We start from the raw sequence: 26,210 nt of genomic DNA, 5'->3' as shown, positions 1-26,210 counted from the left end.
TTGAGGATAGATGTTCTTGTGATGATGACTTCCAGATTTTGGGGATAATGATAAGTTTGAGTTTTAGAAGTTGATTATTGATTTCGTTAATGAGTTTTAAGTATTCCGCATTGTTTTTCTATTTATTATGTTTGAAATGTTGGGGTTTAGATTGGTTGGTTCGCTCACATAGGAGGATAAATGTGGGTGCCACTCGCGGCTCGTTTTGGATCGTGACACACTATGTACTTTCTATGAAATTTTAATAATAATTGTATACAATTAGTTCACATTTTTACTATCTTATATTTCGAGTATGATAAATATCATATATTTTTTGATACACATATATTATCACCTTCGTATAAATATGTATGAACTATGTATGCATATTGTTTGAAATATTTGTTGAAAAATATTTTATCATTATGTATGAAACTTTGTATTAATTACGTATGCCATAGTTAATAGATGTTAATTGATGTATGATTTATTTTATTTTATTTTTGTATGAACTTTGTATGAAATTTGTTTTTCAATAGTATTCATGTAATCACTATGTACTATGTATGGAATTTGAATAATAATTGTATACGTTAGTTCATATCTATAAATAGTGTGTTTCACTGTTAATGATACCAAAATACAATACATATATAAAAAATTGTGTCTAACAGTGAAAACAACATACACAAGATATCATTTTTTAATCATTGGATAATTTGAACATGTCTTTCTGTTGTGTCCAACTTGACGGGATCTACTGCAAGTCATTTTTGACCTTTTGAGTTTCACGTCAGAAAACCCTTTTCATCGTTCAAGTTTTGGTCTTTCCACTATTCTCTTTGGACCCGGTGACATCATTTTAGGCTCTGAAATATAATTTGGTGTATCCCATGTATTCTTGCAAGGGATAAGTTCAACAGGGATGACATATGCATCTTTGAAATTCTTCAGGCTATAAAAAGCAGAACAAAAATCTGCTTCATGCAACTTTCTGTATCTAAGAACTGCGATTACATGACCACATGGTATTTCATAATGTTGAAATCTCCCGCAACTACTCATCATTGTGTTCAAGTTTACTATGTACTTCTTTGCTCCTTCAGTTGCAACATGCATATCGAGTGTTGAAGGTATCACCTTAACAACAATTTCAATGTGAAATTGTAAATATATATATGCTACTAAATTTTTTGAAATAAAATACATTTAATTATTATTGAATTGAGAAAAAACATACGTTCATATTGCAAGACAAAGCAATACTTTTCTGGAGATACATATCATATTTTTTTGTCAGATCAGATGTTGTTTTATCAGCCTCCTCATTGTGCTTGTGAATCCATCTTTAAATTGTTACTCTCCTAAATTCAAAAAGTGAAACACTGGTAACCTCCTTGTCAACCTGTCAACGACTCAGCGATGTTTGAAGTCATGGTCCATGTGCGCTTACAATTCGAATAAACTCTTGACCATTAGCTATAACCAATATCAAATAAGTAAGGTCTTATTCGCGGATCTATCTGGTCTATTCTTTTTATAATCGTCTCAAACTGTTGTTTTATATAAGCATTTGGTAGTGTAAAAAATAAAATCTTCAAATCTTCAGTATTTTTATTGAAATTCTCAACACATTAACTGATGGTTCCCATATGCAGGCTTAATGTTCACATTCAGGATATACAGTAGTAGTCCCCTTCCATATGCTCTCATTTCGATCTGACATAAAACACATGTTTTTTCTAACTCCATACGCTTTCTTAAACTGTTCAAAGAACCAGGTCCATGAAGCGTCGTTTTTAGAATTCACTATCGCATACGCCAACAGAAGTGTATGACCTGATTTATTTTTTGAAAAAAATATCACACGAATTGAAAACATACGTAATATCATATAATTTTTTATTGTGTAAGTGTAAAAGTACAAGGGATAAAAAATTACCTCCCGGATCCATGGTGCTGGCAGTGAACATTGTACCACCATATGAACATTTTAATCCGGCCCCATCAACAACTACAATTGGCCTACAATACTCCCAGCCTCTAATACAAGCTTCTAATGCAACAAATGCGTATAGAAATTTATCACATTCCTTCCTTTCTATTTTCAAAATCGATCCCGGATATGTTTGCTCCAATATGTATAGATAACCTGAAATTTTTTCAATTATAAAATACGATAGTTCAAAACATCATATACATTACTGAATGGATACATAAAGAACACTTAATTGATACAAAAAAGATACATGCTTTAATACCTATTTAAATATAGATACACACATAAATGATACAAAATTCATACATAAAAGTTACTACACAGAAAATTTTATTTCAGTTTGAAAACAAACTGTATGGTAATTTTTTTCACTTTCACAATTAAAAAAATTTCTAATTCATAATTTACTTTGGAATTTCCTGATAGTTTGACATATGATTTGGCCGGATCTCCACACACCAATCTTATTGCTTTTTCTCTAGCTCTCCACGCCTGTATGTATGTTAGCAAAACACCATGCAATTTCAACATATCATCAGCTATATCCTTTGGAATGTATACGGTAGATGGATGAATATACTTATCCATTATTAAGACAGCTACAACGTCAGTTATCCCCTGACGTCTTGCATACACTCTATCTCTAACAGAACAAGTGTGTTCAACATTGTACTTCCTAACTTTGAATAAACTTGATTTATTCAAACTAGATGCTCTCATCATCCAAGAACAACTCTCAGAAAGACAAATCATGTGATAACTGTTTAACAAATAATAAATATACATTTAAATTTTATAAAGCAAAATAAATCAAATAAAAAACATAAATTAAAAGAATGACGTGTACTTACTAAGATGCATTAGAAAGCACTACACGAAAATTGAATTTTTCGACAAGTCCAACATGCCTAATCACCTCCTCAAGTGTTTCCCTATTATTGTAAATCTGATTCTCAGCTACAAATAGGTTGGAATGGTCACTTACTACGTCATTATCTCCTTCACTATTCTCATCGACATATTCGTCTAAATTCACTCCGATCAAACGGATAAAATTGTTAGAGTATAAATCAATGCTAGTTTGTGTTAAACTAACTTCAGAATGTATTATATCAGTAATAACTCCAGAATCTTGATTATATATCTCACAATCTTTCAAAGAGATGCACAATGGATATTTTGTAAAGAAATCTAAATATTCTCTTTTGATCTGGAAAAACGTTTATCCCAACATCATTGTGAATACTAATAGGTGGACACATATCGCTAACAATATATTTTATCTCAATAGCACTTATATTAACATTCAGGGGTGGATCCACGTTGGGTCCATTGTGTTCACCTGAACACCCTCGGTAAAATAATACATGATATATATAAGGTAAATTTTTTATATTTTTGTAGATGCATATATTTTGAACCTCCTCAATAACAAATAAAAATAGAAGGCTCAATGGTAAGATCCTTGAATATTAAGCTGCACACCCTAGGTTCGAATTCCTGCAACAACATTTATTTATTTTTCTTTATAGTTTCAGTTTATTTTTGTTTAAAAAATCAGTTTTGCTTTACAAGCATTTTTATTATAAAAACGTGCCAAAAGTGTGATTTTAAACTCAAAAAACTTCAAAAGGCCCATTCCGAAAGACATTTCGAACCTCTTGAACGAAAAATCTTGGGTCCGCCACTGGTAACATATATATTAATTTGCGATATTATCGTACTAATTAGATCACTATACAGAGTAGACGTATCATATATGATGCCCTCCATCTGAAAATCAACATATTTACCTATTTCACAACATTGAAATAAAAATTAGTACAACATAATATATATTAATTGCAAAATATTTTATACACCATTCCTACACACTTATTATACCTTTCAAAAAACTATATCATACCGACATTACTTTGAAAAGATAGCTCATACACATAAAATCATAAATTCATACACAATTAATATGCATTTCATCATCACATGACATATATACATTATTTTCACAAACAGAATATCTACAAAAAATAAATACAAATTTCATACACATATTGAAAACATTTCATATAAAATTTAACTTCATTTACCAAATAGTAACATATATTCAAAATATACTAAATACTAACATAATACATAATTCATTCACAAACAAAATATCTACAAAAAAAAATATAAATTTCATACACATATTGAAAACATTTCATACAGAATTTACCTTTGTTTATCGAACAGTAACATATATTCAAAATATACTAGATACTAACATGATACATAATTTACATACAATTCATACACAATTATTTTAGAAAAACATCATGTCACACACAAAAATAACATAACAAATCAGAATCTTCAATTTTATTATAAATTAAACATCTATAAAGTTACATGCTTTTTTTGAAATATGATTTATACTAAAATAATGTTTCATACAAAACAAGCAATATTATATATATTGATTAAAACAAATGAACACAAACCAACAAAATGTAACAAATACCAACCTGATGAGTTCCACCTTCCACCATGTTTAATTGTTGATAAAAAATATTGTCCATCACAACAAATCACGTTTTCTCAACAACAAAATATATTCAATCAATACAAAAAAATGAAATCAAATCTGTTGAAAAAAATTGAGAGAAACGCGAGAAAAAAAAAATAGATTTTACAATGATATCAATTTGTTAGAGTGTTTTAAGAAAATAAATCACAACTTAATTTGATTTTCAACTAAATTGAGTGTTTTAAAATAACTAGATATAATCATTTTTTTTTAAAATTTCCTTAAAAGGTGCTAATCAGTTATCTTTCTATTAAATGTATTTTATTTAAATAAAAAAAAAATGCTATTTTCCATTTCAAAATTGGTCCCTTTTTTATTAATTATTTTAATTTATTTAAAGTTTAAGTTTTATTTTTAATAATATGCTATAACTTGCTATATTAAATATTATACATTGAAAGACAAACTGTAATGCTATAGATTGAGAATATTATTATAAAATATGCTATATACCTAATTTTCACTCGTTAAAAAACATTCAATGGGCTTTCAATTACTGATCATCATGGGTTTGGCCCTGTGTATACAATAGTTTACATGTATATTACTCTCTTCTTTTTTAAAAAATGATCTAATTTTTTTAGTCTGTATAAAAAAATAACTTTTTTTAAGCAAATTTAACTTTAACTTTTCACGTGACATGTTTTAGGTCACAAGATTAAAGAACATTTTTGTACATTTGACATAGCTTTAATTTAAAACCACAAAATTAAAAGACCTTCTTTCTTTTCTTAAACTCCGTTCTAAGTCAAATTAGATAATTCTTTTTGAAACGAATGGAGTACTATATATTATATCTATAGTGATGTATACAACTCAATTCTGGACTCTCGAGACCAAATTCCTGCATAAAAAAGAGGAAGGGATTAGCATATATGACTCTTTGGATGATTAAACAAAAGTGAGACAGTAAGCTTAGATTATTCACACAAACACATATATTTGAAAGCAATTAATCCATAGCTTGCACAGAAGGTATCAATTATTTAATAAATTTTAACCATATCATTACAAACATTACTTTGAATTGAATAGGTCAATTAACATACACCAAACAATATCTCTAACATGGAAAAGAAACAAATATGTCTTAACTATCAAATTTTCATATTTTTAAAAGCATGTGGCATGATTTTTCATACATGAGTTGAAATCACAATACATATTCAAACAAGGAACAATCCATTTACTATGGAGAGAACGTAAACCATGAAAACACTATATTGGACATAATAGAAATAAAATGTCAAGAAACACCATTTTAATAAAGAGTTTTAAATCACACGTTTGGAAGATATATTACGCACTTTAACCAACTAAATAAACAAATTCATGAACTTGGGGGGGGGGGGGGGGGGTGTACTATATTAGCTAAATAATACTCCCTCCGTCCCATTGTATGTGGCACCATTTTCTTTTTTGTCAATCCCAAAAAAAATGTCACATTTCCTTATATGGTAAGTATTTAAAGGTACAATTCCTCTTTTATCCTTGTTGGTCCCACTTAATTTTAAATAGTAATTTAATACATTTATGAGGAGAGAGAAAAGTGAGTCCACTTTTGAAGGACAATTTGATAAACAATTCAAAGTCTTCATTTATTTCTTAAACTCCGTGTTGGGTCGAATGATGCCACATAAAATGGGACGGAGGGAGTACAAAAATTCCCCTCCTCAACAGTGACCAAGCAAGAGCATTTATAGGGGAAAATTAGGTCGTTTTAGGGGGAATAACAAGTGAGTGAACTTAAAAGATTTGGGGAGTTCGAATTAGGAATTCAAACTCTTTTAGAGATAAGAGTAACATCTCAGAAATTGAAAAGTAAAGTTATCAAAAGGAAAAGTACAATTTTCCACTAAGGCAATGGTCCACAGGACTGACCTACTGATCATAGGAAGTCCTACGAGCCACATGGAAGAATTCACACGACACAAGTTGAGTTTTTGGAATTTTAAATTTTTGAAGTTTGACCTATGACTTGACAGTAAGAATTTTGACGAGTCGTAGATGATCTTCATAGAAAGGATTCAGAGATTTGATTTTGAACCTCAGATCTACGAAAGGATTTGACGGGGTCGTGGTTGGTTCTACGGATCGTAGAGGGATCTCGTTGAAAGGTTCCACACTTATTAAAATTTTGGACTTGAACTTGGGTTCGATGGATAGGGTCTATGGACAATAGGATGAACGATGAGTCGTAAATTGGTTTCATGGAAAAGATAAATCAATGATTTCTAAAGTTGGTTCTACAATTGACTAGTACAGACAAACAGTAGAAACAATCCAACAGTTATAATTCTTAAGGGTATTAGGGTCTATTCCAATTTGTTTTTTTATCCTAAATTAAAGACCTGTAACTATCTCATTCTCTCAAATTCTCAAATCTCATCCAAGTTCATCTCCTCCAAATTCTCTCAAGCTTCAAGGAAGAAACTAGGGTTCATACTTCAAGTCTCTTTTTGCTTCCATTGCTTTTGGGATTTAAACTTCAAGGTATGTGTGAATTCGTCAATGGATTTCGTTCATCTATTGGGTCCGAAAAGATCTTATCTTCCCACTTCAGTTTCACCTAATTTTCATTAGGGTTCATGCGATCTCCATGGGTCTTGTTTGGTTTTGAGTTTATTGTTCAATTTTAATCTTCCTATGCATGTGTTGATTTAATTACATGTTTTTCAATTGATTCTATACAAACCCATGCATCATTCATTATTTTTTATTATGAATTTATGAAGATATGATTTTATGAAGAAAATTATGAACTTATGAATGATAATTTATGAAAAGTTATGCATGATTTATAAAAAATATTTTATGATCTAAAGGTTGATTCATGACAAGTATCAATGAAATTCTGAAAGATTATCTCCTATTAAGAGATCATGATTGGTGAAGGTTTTCTCCCACATGCATTATTCATGAGATAAAGAGCTACTCTATGATGATTTAATCTTGAACTAGTAACTTAATTGTGCTTCTCCATGTATGATTTTACGTTTTGATAATTGACTTTGTCTATTTTATTGGGATTTAACTTAGCACCGAGACAATTTTAAGGTGAAAGCAAATAAAGTAGTCTCTAGTAGCAACCTCTAGCTTCAAACTATGTGCACCCGTATGACTATCTTAAATGATCTTGCTAGTAGATCAACAAATAACATATGAATAAATGATATGGAGTTATACATGGAAAGTAGACTCTTCCTTCTCGGTGTGGGAGTTACATCAAATTTCATGTTATTCTTGCATGGTCTAATGTCGGTTAAAGTTTATATCCCACAAAATGAACTAAAATCACTTGAAAGTTTTATGAAGCTTTCGTTATGGTTTAAGATGGATTGACCAAGTTCATGAGTTATGATTATTTTTTGAAGGTTATGCATATTTTATCATGGTTATGCATATCATGTTTTTCTGTATGTCCTCTTATTATAATGTTTTACATTCTTATGCATATACTTCATACTTAGTACATTTCATGAACTAATGCATAATTGAGCCTACATTGTCTCATTATGTAGAATCTGACGCTTCTCCTCCCCCCGCTCGTGGCTAGTGATCGAATTCTTAATGGCTGAAGACTTGGTGAGTCCTCATGTTCCGAGGACTATGTCACCTTTACTTTGATTTCTTATGTTTTAGTTTTCATACATTCTACGTGGTGTACGTGTTACGTCTCAACCACTTTTTTTGATGTATCAGATTATCTTGTCAAGACCATGTGTAGACTTACACTTTTATGGCAAACTGTTTCATTATGTTGTATCATATATATGTCAAGTGTCATGTGTAGGACTTCTCGGGATTTGTTACGTTATGTAACGTCTAGGGTGTACTTTGGGTCGTAACAATAAGGCTAAGCGACTTGTAAATTGGACCAATATTGAATGATTCTCAACAGATTGAGAATAGATGCCCTTTGATTTTGTTGAGGTACATGATGAAAACATTTGGATGATCCGATAAGGTTCTTGTACTGAGAGGATAAGGTAGAGACAAGAGAGACAAGTCTATGCGAGTTGGGTTTGCTGGGTTTGGGTCGTGTTCGCTAGGTGAGGAAGAAGAGTACGGGGTCATGTGTATAGTGTATGCGTGTGTATCATCGTTGTATTGTTGTATGTGGCTGTTATGCTGGTGTTGAGTTGTTGTATTTTGAATGTAATGTTGTATGAGTTAAAATGTGTTGGGCAGATTTGTTGAGGTTTTAGGCACAAAATATTTGCCAAAAAAAGGGCTTCAGGAGGAGTAATAATTTGGGAACATTACCTAAATTTGGACATTTACTCATCTCAAACACATTGGATCCAAACCAAAGGTCATTGTAGACCTAATTTGGTCCTTAAGATGTAATCACGCTAATGAAATTTTCATTTGAGTGTGTTCAAAAAAATGTTGACCGAAGTCAAACATTGGCCAAAACATCAAAGCTGAAAGGCCTAACTGCACAAACTCAAAACAACCTCAAAATCCAAACCAACCATCCTATGAGACAAAAATATCTCTTTCAAAACTGATGGAACTAAATGAATCCTCATCTGATGCTAAATTCTTCAGATTTTACTAAACTCAATTTGGGAAATTGTAGATCAAATAACTAAATCAGCCCATATTTTGCCGGTAAAGACTACCAATTCAACACAAGATTATTATAGATTGTACATTCAAGAACATTACAACTTTATGGAGTTTATGTGTTTATCATTTTAGATAGAGGTGCACAATTCACTGCTCAATTTTTGAAGTCTTTACCAAAAAGGTTTGGATTCAAAGGTAAATATGAGTACTGTTTGTCATTCTCAGACTTGTCAAGTAGAGCGCACAACCCAAACCCTAGATATGTTGAGGGCATGTGTCATAGACTTCAAAGGTAATAGGGATGACCACTTGCCTCTTAAAGAGTTTGCTTACAATAATAGATATCCCTCAAGTATCCAAATGGATCCTTATGAGGCTCTTTATGGGAGAAGATGTCAATCGTCTATTGGTTGGTTTGAGGTTAGTGAGGCTGAGTTGATAAGACCAGACTTGGTTCATCAAGCAATTTGAGAAAGTGAAGATTATTCGAGAAAGGCTGAAAACAACACAGAGTCATAAAAAATCCTATACCAATGTTAGAAGGATAGATTCGAATTTGAAATTGATTATTGAGTCTACTTGAAGGTTTCACCCATGAAGGGTGTTATGAGATTTGGTACGAAAGGAAAACTCAGTTCCCGATATATTAGTTCTTATTGAATATCCAAGAGAGTTGGCAATGTAGATTATGAGTCGGAGATACCATCAGAGTTAGAAACAGTCCATCCAGTATTCCATATTTCTATGCTAAAGAAGTGTACGAGTGATCCTTCACTTATTGTGCCTGCCAAGAATATTGGTATCAAGACAATTCATCTTATTTGGAGACGCCAATTTAGATTCTTGATTGTAAAGTTCGCAAGTTGAGAACCAAGGAGGTTGCATCACTGAAGGTCTTGTAGAGAATCAATTTGTTGAGGAAGCTAATTGGAGGCTGATGAGGACATGAATAAAAGATACCCACATCTCTTTCCTTCTTGAGAAATTTAAGACCAAGGTACTAACTCTTTGTAAAGTACTATTTAAGTGTATATGCTGAGTTATTTTGAATGTATGTTAGGTTCTAGGTTGGGGCTTTTTAGGTGCTTCCTACCCTTATTTTGCTTAGTGTGATTTTGTAGCATCTCACAATTTGAGAAGTCTAAGAATACGCTAAGAAACTAAAAAAATATTCATCTTTGGAAAGAAAAAGAAAAATCTGAAAAATTGTCTAAGTTAAGAAAGTGAATTTCATTTATTTTCAAACGGGCATAACTTCTAGCTCAGGATGAGTTAGAGGTAGTTCTTGATATGGTTGGAAAGCCCTTGGAGAGATCTTTCCAACGCCGCCGCGTTTGCGCATTTTCAATAACATATGAGTAAGATATGCCTATCAGAAGTTGGGATGTTGAAGTGAGGTAAGTCCAAATCCGAATTTAAAGAAGGGCAAACTAGTCTTTTCACCAACTAGCTTCCTATTTCATTTTTACGAGTTTATTGGGGTAAAAACATGAAACACCCTCAAAACAAACTAGGATAAAGTAGAGACTCACATGAGTTGTAAGAGTTAATAACTTGTAAATAAGGTGATAAACAACTTGCAATAGTTGATTTGAACAGGTTTGAAGTGAAACGTCAAAGGACGACCAAGACGTCGGGAAACTAGTCTCTTGTGTGCTCGTGTGTTCTACTATGTTTTCCTTGTTTTGGTGTGTCATTTGGACTCGACCCTATTGTATTAATGATCATGTTTAGGGTCAAAAATTTTGGGTACGACTCCCCAAGGACCACCCTACGGTTCCTTGAGGAGGATCCAAAACGTTGGCAAAAATTTCCTCGCATCCCGGGCTCAACACGAACCATTCTACCTTAAAATTCTTTCAAAAAATAAATATGGGAGATGCCTCCGCAACGCGCAGTTATGTCCTAGTTTTGGTCTCGTCGCGTAAAAGTCATGTTGGACATTTCTAAAGTCCAAAAAAGTGTAGGGGTGTTCTGTTTCTTTAGGGGATTTATTATAAATGGTTATTCTACTTATTTTAGGGTATTTCAAGTGGGTTAAAACATAGTAAACCCAAATTGGAATTCATTCTTCAAAACTAAACCCTTCCCTCCAAAAATATTCTCTCAAAACTCCATTGGAGGTGAAGCTCAAGCTCAAGCTAGAAGATGGGTATTCTAACGATTTATTCTCCAATTTTTATGGGTCTTCAATCAATAAGGTATGATAAAACTTGATCCTTAGATAACCTTTCATTCAAGGAGTTCTATCAATGATTTTCCAAAGAGTTTCTATGATCAAATTTCCAAATTTTCAATCTAAGCATGGTTTCCTTGTCAAACAATTTTCTAAGTCATTCTACTGATGAATAAATGATAAATTATTGTTTTTATGATGATTTATTATGTAATTTATTTAAGAACCCATGATCCTCCTAATTCTCGAAATGGGCCTACGATGTGGGTCTTTGTGAATATGATTTTATATTAATGAATTGTACTCGAATTGAATTATATTGTTAGATTCGATTGTTATCTATATCTAATGATTATAATTGTGGAGGATTGGTATATGTTGATCATCACTTGGATAAATTGGTAAGTGACCTAACTTCTAGTCTATAGTATTTGAATTGATGTAGGATTGTTTGGTCCACTGATGATGGTGTTGTTTACTTCTTGTATATATATACATGTTGTGATCATTGCTATGAGGGGAATAGATGTAAAGTGAAGTCTTATTATGATTAACATGAGTATGAAGGTGTGCCATGAATGTTATGTATGTAAAACTACATGTTACTATAACGATTAAGGTGTATTAATAATGTGAAGTATAATGTGTATGAGAATATTAAGGATAAAGTGTGGTATACATGATTGATTATGTTAAGTACTATTGTGGAATGACCCCTACCTATATGATCCCTATATTAATATGTGATCTTATGCATTTAGGATTATCTATTCAAATGTTGAATGTGCTTTTGTCTCGTATGATGAAATATGGGTGTGTGGTCTATAATCCTTAAAACTCTATGTGTGAGTTGTTCATGACTTGAGGGTATTGTAAAGGTGTTGTGATCCTTCCAAAGGTGGTTTTCTCAATATCAATGTTGTTGCTATTATGTCATTATGAGGACCTATATGTACACCCCCCCTCCCCCCGTGCATAGATATAAGTATGATATATATAGAGTGCTGATTGAAAGGATAATTCTCATTTGCACCTTTATATCTTCTTATGTATGAAAATTATATGACTAGTGAAGAATGAACATGTGTTGTCTAAAAGTATTTATGTGAAAGACTTTCTCACATATGTATACATACACATGAATGTATGAATTAATAAGGTTTATGATAATCTAGTGAAAGTGAGCCTCTTGAAAGATTTCCTCAATTGTACTCTAAAGTAGACTATGTTATGGATATGATATGATTATGTGAAAGGACATTCTCACATAATGTAGGTTCTATGTTGAAAGGTCATTCTCATCTTAGCAACCTTTTAGCTATATGATGTGTGAGAGAATTAAGTCCCTAAAGACTACTTTATGAACTAATGTTAAGTAAGGCTTAAGATGTTTTAAAAGGGAGTTTGAGCTTAGCACCGACATAACATGAAAAATAAGAGTGGGGGCTTTGCGTCTGGCAAGTCCGCCTTCCCACTATAGAACATTCACGTTTAGTAAGTCCGGCTTCCCAACATAGATGTTTTCTCATGAGATAGAAACCTCCATGTCTAGCAAGTCAAGGCTTCTAGTAGCAATCTTCTTGTTCCATAACTACGTATAGCCGCAGGTCTTAGCTTAGTGGATTCACTAGATAGCTAATATGTATGAATGTCCTACCTTGGCAAGTAGTACCCTCTCTTTTTGGTATGGGAGTAGAACACCGGATTCCATGTAACTCACATGGTCTATGTTGGCTATTACTATGTCTCCCGAAAGTTAAGAAATGAACTAAGATAAGAATATAAACTCTACTCATAACTCCTTGAGAAGTTTACTTAATATAGGTAGGACTATGGACCCTACTCGTGCATTCCACAAGTGGGATATAAAAGAGGATATGATTAGAGCCTCTTATGAAAGATAGACTTATGTTTATGTATGGTTAGTATGAGTGCATGTTAAGGTTGAATTTGCTTATGTTAACATATGAAGTATGATTATGCATGTGGATTAAGTTTATGACTTCTTAATGGGTTTGCTTAGTATATTTGGAGGAATGAGACTCCATGTGTACATTTACAAGTAAGCTTGTGAAGGGGTTGTGAGGGTGGTTTGCCTATGGTATGAACTAAGTGGTTTATGACTAAAAGGTAACTAATGAATGATTTCTTATGTGAACATTAATGAAGTATGCTGGTCTTATGTGTAATGATAAATGAACATGTTGTGACTTGTTGAAAATGATGCCTAGTCTAGTGTGGCTTCTAGGATCAATTGGTGTGAGTAGTATTATAGGATGGTACTTGCACTGTAACGACCTGTTTAGTCGTTTTGAGCAACAGACTTCAATTCTGGAAAAACTGGCAGAAGCAACGAACCCCACGACGGACCGTCATGGGCACGACGGACCGTCGCAGGGTCTTGTTTCAAAACACTTAGAAAATCTGAAATTGGGTACTAAAAATCGACTCTCTGAACTTTGTGACGGAATGGCAGGACGGACCGTCACAGGTGTGACGGACCGTCACAGGTGTGACGGACCGTCACAGACCCTTGGTGGAAATTTGGGTCTCTGAACTCTGCGACTACCTGCAGGACGGACCGTCGCAGGCGCGACGGCCCGTCACAGTTTGCATAATCCCAGTTGGAGTCGGATTTCTGGTTAAGTTTTAAGGGACGTTTTTGACTGTTCTTGCCTTAATTATAAAGTTCGTGGGTTTATATTAATAACTCAAATTCTTGGGGGTTAAAAGAGGTAACCCTAAGTTAATTAGTGGGGTATTATTGCCATCTTTTATTCTTAATTATATACTAATTAGGGTAAAAGAAAGAGGTTTTGAGTAAAGAAAATAGAAAGAACAAGAGAAAGAGAGGGAAAGTTGAACGAGAGAGAGGATCGAACGAGAGGAAAAACACAAAGCTTGGGAAATTGCTTGCTTGATCACGAATCTTCGGTGGATGTAGGTTATGGTTTTCATGCTTTCATAAGTAAACTCTTAATAGTGAATGATATGTATTGGTAGTATTGTAAACCCTACTATATGCTTAATGGTATGTTTGCATGAATATGATTATGTGATTGTGATAAGATAAGCATGATGAAAATATTGAATCCCAAATCTTGAAAAGAAACTTTAATATACATTATTAATGATGATGCCTTGGTATTGAAGAAGGCTTGATGAATTAAAGTAATGGGATTGATGATGCCTTGGTATAGAGAAGGCTTGATGATTTACAGAATGATATTAGTGGATCGGAGTGTCACGTTCCGACACATAGTCTTAGTGGATCGGAGTGTCACGTACCGACACATGTAGGGGATCGGAGTGTCACGTTCCGACACATGTAGGGGATCGGAGTGTCACGTTCCGACACATGTAGGGGATCGGAGTGTCACGTACCGACACATGTAGGGGATCGGAGTGTCACGTTCCGACACATAGAATTAGGGGATCGGAGTGTCACGTACCGACACATAGTAGTAGGGGATCGGAGTGTCACGTACCGACACAAGAGGAAGAAAGATAATGAATCTTGGAAGATGATAATATACTCAATTTAATAAAACTTAATTCCCAAATGAGTATGGTGTTGAGGCTTGAGCCCTCATGGATGAACTTGATGGTAATTACTGATGATTATAGTACTTGTTGTTGCTACATGTTGAGTTTTATAGTTGATTTATGATATTACTTGATATATACTATTCTCTATTTTGAGTTGACCGATGATATCTACTCAGTACCCGTGGGTTGTACTGACCCCTACTTTTATGTTTTTCTTCTTGTTATTTGTGGAGTGCAGCAAACGTGCCGTCATCTTCGACTCAACAGTAACTCAAGCCAGTCTTCGTCACACCGGATCGTCAGGGTGAGCTAACGCTTCTAGCTTTGACTGGATCTTCTCCTTCATGTCTTGATGCCTTGAACTTCCGGCATGGACTAGCTTCTTATGTATTTTTAGCTTCTTAGAAACTCTTAGAATTAGTAGTTTAAAGTAGATGTTCTTGTGATGATGACTTCCAGGTTTTGGGAATAATAGATGTTGAATATTGATAGTTATTGAATTGGTTTTTATTACTGAGTTTAAGTCTTCCGCATTACTTTCTGTTGTTATTACATTGAAATGTTAAGGTTTAGATTGGTTGGTTCGCTCACATAGGAGGGTAAGTGTGGGTGCCAGTTGCGATCCGATTTGGGTCGTGACAAACTTGGTATCAGAGCATTAGGTTCGTTGGTCTCATCACACAAGAACAGGTCTAGTAGAGTCTTAAGGAACGGTAGGGGGACGCCTTTACTTTTCCTTGAGAGGCTATAAGACTTTAGGAAAATTTCACTCTTTCATTCTTCCTTTCGTGCTAATACTTGAGTCCAATTGGTATCTAGGCGATACGAATTGGTATCTGACCATCTTCACTCTCTTTCACAGATGGTTAGAACTAGAGCAACGACTACGTCAACACCAACACCGGCTAGACAAGAAATAACTGAGCCAGCCACTGGGGCTGCGGCTCGAGGAAGAACAGCGGCGAGGGGCCGTGGAAGAGGTCGTGGGAGGACGTCCTCTAGGGGAAGAGGACGAACACCTAGCCCATCTGATACTAGGGCAGTGACTCCTCCACCGACTGAGGAAGTAATAAGAGAAGAGGAGGATGGGGAAACTGAACAAGTGCAAAATGAGGAAATGCCACCCCAACCTACCCCAGAGATGATCAATCAGGTTCTGGCTTATCTTAGCGGGTTATCTGATCAAGGCCAGGCACCTCCAGTGTTTTCTGCGCCAACACCTCCGGTTTCAGAAGTACAACATGCGGCTACTATGGCTCCCCGCATGGATGTTCCATTGGACATAGTCACATTTCCACGTCTGACTACTGGGCCTATAATGACAAATGATCAACATGAACTTTTCAGTAAGTTCTTGAAATTGAAACCTCTGGTCTTCAAGGGTGCTGAATCGGAGGATGCTTATGATTTTCTGGTTGACTGTCACGAGCTACTACACAAGATGGGTATAGTAGAACGGTTTGGTGTGGAGTTTGTGACTTATCAGTTTCAAGGGAACGCCAAAATGTGGTGGCGGTCACATATCGAGTGTCAACCAATAGAGGCACCACCTATGACTTGGGCCACATTCTCTAGTTTGTTTATGGAGAAGTATATCCCCCGGACTTTGAGGGATAGGAAAAGGGATGAGTTCCTGAGCCTAGAGCAAGGTAGGATGTCGGTTAATGCTTATGAGGCTAAGTTCCGTGCACTATCCAGATATGCCACTCAACTCTGTTTCAGTCCTCAAGAGCGGATTCGCCGGTTTGTGAAGGGGTTGAGGTCAGAATTGCGGATTTTGGCCTTACAGGTAGCGGCAACGGCAAAATCCTTCCAAGAAGTGGTAGACTTTGTGATAGAAGTGGAAGGAGTGAAGCCAGACGACTTCACCACAACATCGACATCAAAAAGGTTTTGAAAGGGAGGTGAGTTTAATGGTTCTTACACTAAAGGACAGGGTTCGGGAAGTTACTCAGTCCGACCAATTCAGTCTTCACTACAGACTGTAGTTGGGGGACCACCTCAGACCGGTCAACACTTCTCCGAGGGGCCTATGCTTGACTCCAGAGAGTGTTATGGATGTGGGGAGATTGGACATATTAGGAAAAATTGTCCCAGACAAAGTTATAGACCCCCAATAGCTAGAGGTAGAGGTGGTCATGGTAGAGGCCGTTATTCTGGAGGACGTGGTGGTCGAGGTAATGGTGGTCACCAAAACGGCAGAGGTAATGGGCAAACTGGGGCCACTACATCACAACATGGTAGGGGCAACGGACAGACGAACGATAGGGCCCATTGTTACGCTTTCCCTGGGCGGTCTGAAGCGGAGGCATCTGATGCTGTCATCACAGGTAATCTTCTGGTTTGTGATTGCATGGCTTCTGTATTGTTTGATCCTGGATCCACGTTTTCTTATGTATCTTCCTCATTTGCTAATGGTCTAAATTTACATTGTGAATTTCTTGATATGCCTATTCGTGTCTCTACTCCGGTGGGTGAGTCTGTGGTAGTTGAAAAGGTATATAGGTCTTGTTTGGTAAACTTTGTGGGGAGCAACACTTATGTAGATTTGGTTATCTTAGAAATGGATGATTTTGATGTGATTCTGGGTATGACTTGGCTTTCTCCGCAATTTGCAATCTTGGATTGTAATGCTAAAATGGTGACGTTAGCCAAGCCTGGGACAGACCCGTTAGTGTGGGAGGGTGACTACACTTCCAATCTGGTGCGTATCATCTCCTTTCTTCGTGCTAAGAAAATGGTTAGTAAAGGGTGTTTAGCTTTCTTGGCACATCTCAAGGATGACACTACTCAAGTACCTTCAATTGAGTCGGTTTCAGTAGTTCGTGAGTTTCTGGATGTGTTCCCTGCAGATCTTCCTGGTATGCCACCGGATAGGGATATTGACTTCTGTATTGATCTTGAACCCGGTACTCGCCCCATTTCTATACCCCCTTATAGAATGGCTCCCGCGGAGTTAAGAGAGTTAAAAGCACAACTTCAAGAGTTATTGAACAAAGGCTTCATTAGACCAAGTGCATCTCCTTGGGGTGCTCCGGTTTTGTTTGTAAAGAAAAAGGATGGCAGTTTTCGAATGTGCATAGACTACAGACAACTGAATAAGGTAACCATAAAGAACAAGTACCCTCTTCCCCGCATTGATGACTTGTTCGATCAGTTACAAGGTGCTTGTGTCTTCTCTAAGATTGACTTGAGATCCGTTTATCATCAATTGAAAATACGGGCAACGAATGTGCCAAAGACTGCTTTTCGAACGAGGTATGGGCATTACGAATTTGTACTGATGTCTTTTGGTCTTACGAATGCCCCTACTGCGTTCATGAGCTTGATGAACGGGATTTTTAAGCCATATTTGGACCTCTTCGTGATCGTATTTATTGATGATATATTGGAATACTCAAAGAGCAAGAAGGAACATAAAGAGCATTTGAGAATGGTATTGGAAATGTTAAGGGAGAAAAAGCTTTATGCCAAGTTCTCTAAGTGTGAGTTTTGGCTAGATGCAGTGTCCTTCTTGGGACACGTGGTTTCTAAGGATGGAGTGATGTTGGATCCTTCTAAGATTGAGACAGTGAAGAATTGGGTAAGACCTACTAATGTGTCAGAAATAAGGAGCTTTGTTGGGTTAGCTAGCTACTACCGCCGATTCGTCAAGGGATTCTCTTCTATCGCTTCCCAATTGACGAACTTGACTAAGCAGAATGTCCCATTTGTATGGTCGGAGGAATGTGAGGAAAGCTTTCAGAAGCTCAAGACTTTGTTGACTACCGCACCTATCCTTACCTTGCCAGTAGAGGGTAAGAACTTCATTGTTTATTGTGATGCATCCTATTCTGGTTTGGGTGCAGTACTAATGCAAGAGAAGAGTGTGATTGCCTATGCTTCAAGACAATTAAAAGTGCATGAACGTAACTATCCAACTCATGATTTGGAATTGGCTGCGGTAGTGTTTGCATTAAAGCAATGGAGACACTATTTATATGGGGTTAAGTGTGAGATCTATACGGATCATCGTAGCCTACAGTATGTCTTTACTCAGAAAGATTTGAACTTAAGACAGAGGAGATGGATGGAGTTACTAATGGACTACGATATCACTATCTTGTATCATCCGGGGAAGGCGAATGTTGTAGCGGATGCTTTAAGTAGAAAGGCGGGAAGCATGGGAAGTCTAGCTCACTTGCAAGCTTCTAGACGCCCATTGGCTAGAGAGGTTCAGACTCTAGCTAATGACTTGATGAGATTAGAAGAAAATGAGAAGGGAGGATTGTTGGCTTCTGTGGAGGCAAGATCTTCCTTTCTTGACAAGATTAAGGGAAGACAGTCTGATGATGAGAAACTGCGCAGAATTCAAGATAAAGTATTGCGAGGAGAGGCTAAGGAAGCACAAATCGATGAGGAAGGTGTTTTGAGAATCAAGGGAAGGGTATGTGTACCCCGCGTCGATGATTTGATCAACACTATTCTGACAGAGGCTCATAGTTCAAGGTATTCTATACATCCGGGTGCAACCAAGATGTATCGTGACCTAAAGCAACACTTTTGGTGGAGTAGAATGAAGCGTGATATTGTTGAATTTATTTCCAAGTGTCCAAACTGTCAACAAGTAAAGTGTGAACACCAAAGGCCCGGAGGAACACTTCAGAGAATGCCCATTCCGGAATGGAAGTGGGAAAGAATTGCAATGGATTTTGTGGTTGGTCTTCCGAAGACAATGGGTAAGTATGATTCTATTTGGGTAATTGTTGATAGGTTAACTAAGTCTGCTCACTTCATTCCGGTCAAGGTGACTTACAATGCAGAGAAGTTAGCCAAACTTTACATCTCGGAAGTGGTGCGATTGCATGGGGTTCCACTATCCATCATATCAGATAGAGGTACGCAGTTTACTTCTAAGTTTTGGAAAACATTGCATGCAGAATTGGGTACTAGGTTGGACCTTAGTACTGCGTTCCATCCCCAGACCGATGGTCAGTCTGAACGAACGATTCAAGTGTTGGAAGATATGCTTCGTGCATGCGTGATAGAGTTTGGTGGCCATTGGGATAGCTTCTTACCCTTAGCGGAGTTTTCATACAATAATAGCTATCACTCAAGCATTGATATGGCTCCATTTGAAGCCTTGTATGGTAGGAGATGTAGGTCTCCCATTGGTTGGTTTGATGCGTTCGAGGTTAGACCTTGGGGTACTGATCTCTTGAGGGATTCGATGGAAAAAGTGAAGTCTATTCAAGAAAAGCTTCTAGCGGCGCAAGGTAGACAAAAAGAATATGCAGATGGAAAGGTTAGAGACTTAGAGTTCATGGAGGGTGAACAAGTCTTGTTGAAAGTTTCACCCATGAAAGGGGTGATGCGGTTTGGTAAAAGGGGTAAACTAAGTCCAAGGTACATTGGACCATTTGAAGTACTTAAGCGAGTAGGGGAGGTGGCTTATGAGTTAGCCTTGCCTCCAGGGCTGTCCGGAGTGCATCCGGTATTCCATGTGTAGATGTTGAAAAGATACCATGGGGATGGAAACTACATTATCCTTTGGGATTCAGTTTTGCTTGATGAGAACTTGTCTTATGAGGAGGAGCCTTTTGCTATTTTAGATAGAGAAGTTCGCAAGTTGAGTTCAAGAGAGATTGCATCCATCAAGGTGCAATGGAAGAATCGACCCGTTGAAGAAGCCACTTGGGAGAAGGAGGCGGATATGCGAGAAAAATATCCACATCTGTTTACAGATTCAGGTACTCCTTTTCGCCCTTGTTTTCCTTCTTTTGATCGTTCGGGGACGAACGATGGGTAAATTGGTATCTATTGTAACGACCTGTTTAGTCGTTTTAAGCAACAGACTTCAATTCTGGAAAAACTGGCAGAAGCGACGAACCCCACGACGGACCGTCATGGGCACGACGGACCGTCGCAGGGTCTCGTTTCAAAACACTTAGAAAATCTGAAATTGGGTACTAAAAATCGACTCTCTGAACTTTGTGACGGAATGGCAGGACGGACCGTCACAGGTGTGACGGACCGTCACAGACCCTTGGTGGAAATTTGGGTCTCTGAACTCTGCGACGACCTGCAGGACGGACCGTCGCAGGCGCGACGGCCCGTCACAGTTTGCATAATCCCAGTTGGAGTCGGATTTCTGGTTAAGTTTTAAGGGACGTTTTTGACTGTTCTTGCCTTAATTATAAAGTTCGTGGGTTTATATTAATAACTCAAATTCTTGGGGGTTAAAAGAGGTAACCCTAAGTTAATTAGTGGGGTATTATTGCCATCTTTTATTCTTAATTATATACTAATTAGGGTAAAAGAAAGAGGGTTTGAGTAAAGAAAATAGAAAGAACAAGAGAAAGAAAGGGAAAGTTGAACGAGAGAGAGGATCGAACGAGAGGAAAAACACAAAGCTTGGGAAATTGCTTGCTTGATCACGAATCTTCGGTGGAGGTAGGTTATGGTTTTCATGCTTTCATAAGTAAACTCTTAATAGTGAATGATATGTATTGGTAGTATTGTAAACCCTACTATATGCTTAATGGTATGTTTGCATGAATATGATTATGTGATTGTGATAAGATAAGCATGATGAAAATATTGAATCCCAAATCTTGAAAAGAAACTTTAATATACATTATTAATGATGATGCCTTGGTATAGAAGAAGGCTTGATGAATTAAAGTAATGGGATTGATGATGCCTTGGTATAGAGAAGGCTTGATGATTTACAGAATGATATTAGTGGATCGGAGTGTCACGTTCCGACACATAGTCTTAGTGGATCGGAGTGTCACGTACCGACACATGTAGGGGATCGGAGTGTCACGTTCCGATACATGTAGGGGATCGGAGTGTCACGTTCCGACACATGTAGGGGATCGGAGTGTCACGTACCGACACATGTAGGGGATCGGAGTGTCACGTTCCGACACATAGAATTAGGGGATCGGAGTGTCACGTACCGACACATAGTAGTAGGGGATCGGAGTGTCACGTACCGACACAAGAGGAAGAAAGATAATGAATCTTGGAAGATGATAATATACTCAATTTAATAAAACTTAATTCCCAAATGAGTATGGTGTTGAGGCTTGATCCCTCATGGATGAACTTGATGGTAATTACTGATGATTATAGTACTTGTTGTTGCTACATGTTGAGTTTTATAGTTGATTTATGATATTACTTGATATATACTGTTCTCTATTTTGAGTTGACCGATGATATCTACTCAGTACCCGTGGGTTGTACTGACCCCTACTTTTATGTTTTTCTTCTTGTTATTTGTGGAGTGCAGCAAACGTGCCGTCATCTTCGACTCAACAGTAACTCAAGCCAGTCTTCGTCACACCGGATCGTCAGGGTGAGCTAACGCTTCTAGCTTGGACTGGATCTTCTCCTTCATGTCTTGATGCCTTGAACTTCCGGCATGGACTAGCTTCTTATGTATTTTTAGCTTCTTAGAAACTCTTAGAATTAGTAGTTTAAAGTAGATGTTCTTGTGATGATGACTTCCAGGTTTTGGGAATAATAGATGTTGAATATTGATAGTTATTGAATTGGTTTTTATTACTGAGTTTAAGTCTTCCGCATTACTTTCTGTTGTTATTACATTGAAATGTTAAGGTTTAGATTGGTTGGTTCGCTCACATAGGAGGGTAAGTGTGGGTGCCAGTCGCGATCCGATTTGGGTCGTGACATGCACATTACACTAGTGTGACTTGTGGTTGTCTTAGGTGATGGTTCTTATGTGAAAATTATTCCTATGATGTGCTTATGACTTTATGAATATATGTGGTTGTATTGATGAATCTTATATGAAAGATCATCTTTGGTGACCTTAAGTTAATACATTGAACTAAGTATTACTGAAGAGTTGATTAAAGAAAAGAGTAAAGATAAAAAAAAAAGGTAATGTGTGGTGTGTATTGAATATTATCTCAATTCTGATAAATGGCTTCCATGTCTATGATGATTTATGTGGCTTATATTGTGCCTATTGTATCAATGTTCATGAAGTTATATAAAAAATAAATGATGCATGTTTTACAACCAAATTTCCCTTTTAAAGCATGTTTTTGCATGGTTATCATACTTAGTGCATTCTTGTACTAACACCATTCTTCTTCATCTTTTTACACAAAGTGTAGGCGGCGGCGGCTTATGGACATTTCCTAGAATGAAGATCTTGTATTATTATTCCCATGTTTGGGTGTGTCCTTAAAGATTCAAGGACTTTTATGCCAAGAGTTTTCTTTAAGTTCAAGTATTAGATTGTAGGCTTTTGTATTATAAGGGTTGGTCCCTATTGTGTTATAGTTGTGTTGTAAGATGGCTATATCGAGACTTAATACTTCCATTCTATTTTAGAAAGGTTTTAAATGAGATGAATTTTAGTCTTGTGTTATGGTATGAAGAGTTCCAAATTTTCTGCTATTTTATGTTTATGCAATGAAAGATGTCTAAGTGCATGTATAAGACCTGCGAGAGGACGAGTACGCCGTGTTACGTCTAGGGGGTGCTTCCTGTCATTACAAAAAGAGTCTTAATTCGGTTTTGGAAAATCAAATCTAAGCTTAGGGCTTGGAGAACAGAGAAAAGAAGAAGGAAAGGAGAAAAGTCAAGAATTCGTCAAGAACATCAAGATTTGCGAGTGGATTTCATCGGGGGTGATCCCTATAAAAGTATGTGAGATCTTTTAGTGTTGGTCAATTTACCCACACACTAAGCTTGCTTGAAAAAGAATGGTGAAGTTGTTGAAGAGCATTGGTTAAATCCTGTTCATTGAGGTGTTGAATGCCTAATTTGAATTGATTCGTAATTTTGGGTTGTTTTTCGAGTTAGATCTATTGAGTATTTAAGGTACTAATGATCCTAATGGTTTGGGAAACGAACTACGGAGGTTTAGGGGGATTAGCATTGAAAAATTAGTTGAGAAATTTGTCAGGCGTTACCTGGGCAACACTAGGACCGGCGTGCCCCATCTCCGTCAAAGGGCCTGGGGCGGCACGCCTGCAATGCGCCATTTTGGTGCCTCAGTTAGTGGGGGATGGCGCAGCGCACCTTGAACACGCCTAAATCGGCATTTTTTGCCCAATATTCGTAATTCAGTCCGACCAAGCCTTTCTAAAGTGTTTTAACACTTCCTAATGATTCTAACGACTTTAAATGAATTCTAATCATATAGAAATCATCCAGAAACACAGATTTACAACCTTGAATCCATAATTTCAAATTCAAGGAAAGTTAGAGACAAGTATATAGAGTTCCTAGAGTCCTTTCAAGAAGTCTTTTACAAATACTTTAAACTTGATTTAAGACTTAAAGATCAGTTTGAGTAAGGAGTAAATATAATAAGAAGAAGTTCATTTCAAGTTTCATAAGTCTTTCAAAAATGTTTTAATTTCATTTTAAGACTTAAGTTTCAGTTCAGAGTAAAGTGAAGTATTTGTTTAAAGCAGTATATGGGGACTAAGTATTCCCAAATGAGCACTAAATGTTTTCACATTTAAAAATAAGTGAAAGTAAGATTTTCAAACACCTTTCGGGCTAGTTTTGAAAAAAGATTAATAACTTTCTAAATAAAGCATGTAGGGAAACTGAGATTTCCAAGATAGCCCATGAGCTAAGTTTTGAGCACTAATCTCAAATCACAGAATAAGTATGTTTTTATAACATAAGATCCTGTATATTTTAGGAGTAGTCTTGAGCACTGATATGGGGAAAAGTTCAGACAACTCACATCCCCCATAAACCATGTAGCCACCATGGGTAGAAAAGGGTCATACATTTTAGATGAACCCTTTTCATAGTAGACTAGTGAATCCATTAGGCAGCTCAGGTCTTATACCTTTGGCCAGGTATAAGATGCGTTGTCAGCTTGAGGTAGATCGTTGTATCATCATTATAGCTCTTAAGTAATAGTTATCGATTAGAGAAACTCCCACAGAAGTTAAATTTATTTATATATATATATATACATCAGTTTATTTGTATTTTTACATACATCTCGGAGTTATTTGTATCCTTGTATACTTTTAGAATTTACAACATGTTTTTAAACAACATTCCTTCATATTGCACTTGCTTTTAAATAGATTTATATTGAAATGATTTCGTACTATTGAGTTACATTATTCATAAGTTGAGCAGAGTCAAGGTAAGTATTTCTTTTTACTCTTTTCAAGATTAAGTTGTTTTAGCATTCCAATTTGCATACTCGTACATTTAATTTACTGATGCCAATTGCTCTGCATAGTATCATGATGTAGACACATGTAACGAGGATCGTCATCCGGTGCACCATTGATCCAGTAAAGCACTCCTGAATCAGTTGGTGAGCCTCCTGGCATTCTGGAGGACTCGTTTTATTGTTTTTACAGTATTTTATTTATTAGGATGTTGTGGGGTCTGTCCCAATATCCATCTTTGTTTTAGAAGGCTTTATAAATAGACAGTTATATGTTCGTCCTTTTGTCTTTCTATTTCTTTCTTTTTGTTAAGACTCGAGTTGCCACTTATAGCCAGATGAATGTTTTACACCTTTAGAACATTATCAGTTAGTATGCTTAATGAGTTTAGTTAAGCTTGATAATTATAGTTATTGTATTGTCTTCAGCTGAGTTAAGCAAGCCAAAACAAGGGTCCGCTCAAGGCCAGCAATGACCTTTGAGTGACAACCATGCCTAGGGTGTAGGCTCAGGCCATGACAAATGTGGTATAAGAGCACAAAATTCAAGAGTCCTAGGGAGTCTATGAATTCGTATCTATAGAGTCCTAGTTATCGGTGTGAAGCGCGCTATATCTATAATTAAAAGGTTGAAATATTTAGGAAATACTTCACTTCTTTCATATTCCCTTTATGCATTAGAGTTTATCTCTAAAAGTTTCTCTCTAATTCGTGTTTGCGCGTGTTTTCAGATAAACATGCCTCCACGAAGAGCAGCAAGAGGTCCTCCAGTAAGGAGGAATGTAAAGGAACCAGGGTCGCCCAATCCACCTAAAGTGCAACCTCAAGGGAAAGTTACCAATGATGAGTTCCGTCAGGCTATCCAGATATTAAGCCAAGTAGTAACTAATCAAGTTGGATAGGAAAGGGAAAATTGAAAAGAAGAGGCTGCACTTCAAGGGTTCATGAATTCTTAAGAATGAATCCTTCAAGTTTCATGGGTTCGATCACTACTGTTGATACTGAGAGTTTTGTTGAGGAACCGAAAAAGGTTTTTGACAAGATGCATGTCATTAATGTTGAAAGAGTCGAAATAACTGCATATCAATTGAAAAATGTGGCTAGGACTTGGTTCAATCAGTGGAAGGAGGGTAGAGATGAGGATGCACCACATCTGAGTTGGGCCTGTTTTGAAGAAACTTTCTTAGGGCAT

At 36.3% G+C, this 26,210-nt stretch overlaps 1 protein-coding gene across 1 annotated transcript; it reads right to left on the bottom strand.

Moving 5' to 3' along the window:
* Positions 1-1,642: 1,642 nt before the first annotated feature.
* Positions 1,643-23,855, bottom strand: LOC138348695 (uncharacterized). The gene is made up of 5 exons (XM_069298268.1): positions 23,784-23,855; positions 2,833-3,191; positions 2,497-2,741; positions 1,925-2,134; positions 1,643-1,821 (listed from the first exon to the last, which is right to left on the bottom strand). Exons 1-5 carry the CDS (start codon positions 23,853-23,855, stop codon positions 1,643-1,645), a joined length of 1,065 nt encoding a protein of 354 aa, XP_069154369.1.
* Between the last annotated feature and the right edge of the window lie 2,355 nt (positions 23,856-26,210).

This window comes from Solanum lycopersicum, chromosome 5 (genome assembly GCF_036512215.1).
Source record: "Solanum lycopersicum chromosome 5, SLM_r2.1".
NCBI lineage: Eukaryota > Viridiplantae > Streptophyta > Magnoliopsida > Solanales > Solanaceae > Solanum > Solanum lycopersicum.
The sequence above is the reverse complement of the archived record's forward strand: the minus strand, read 5'-3'. Positions and strand labels throughout refer to the sequence as shown.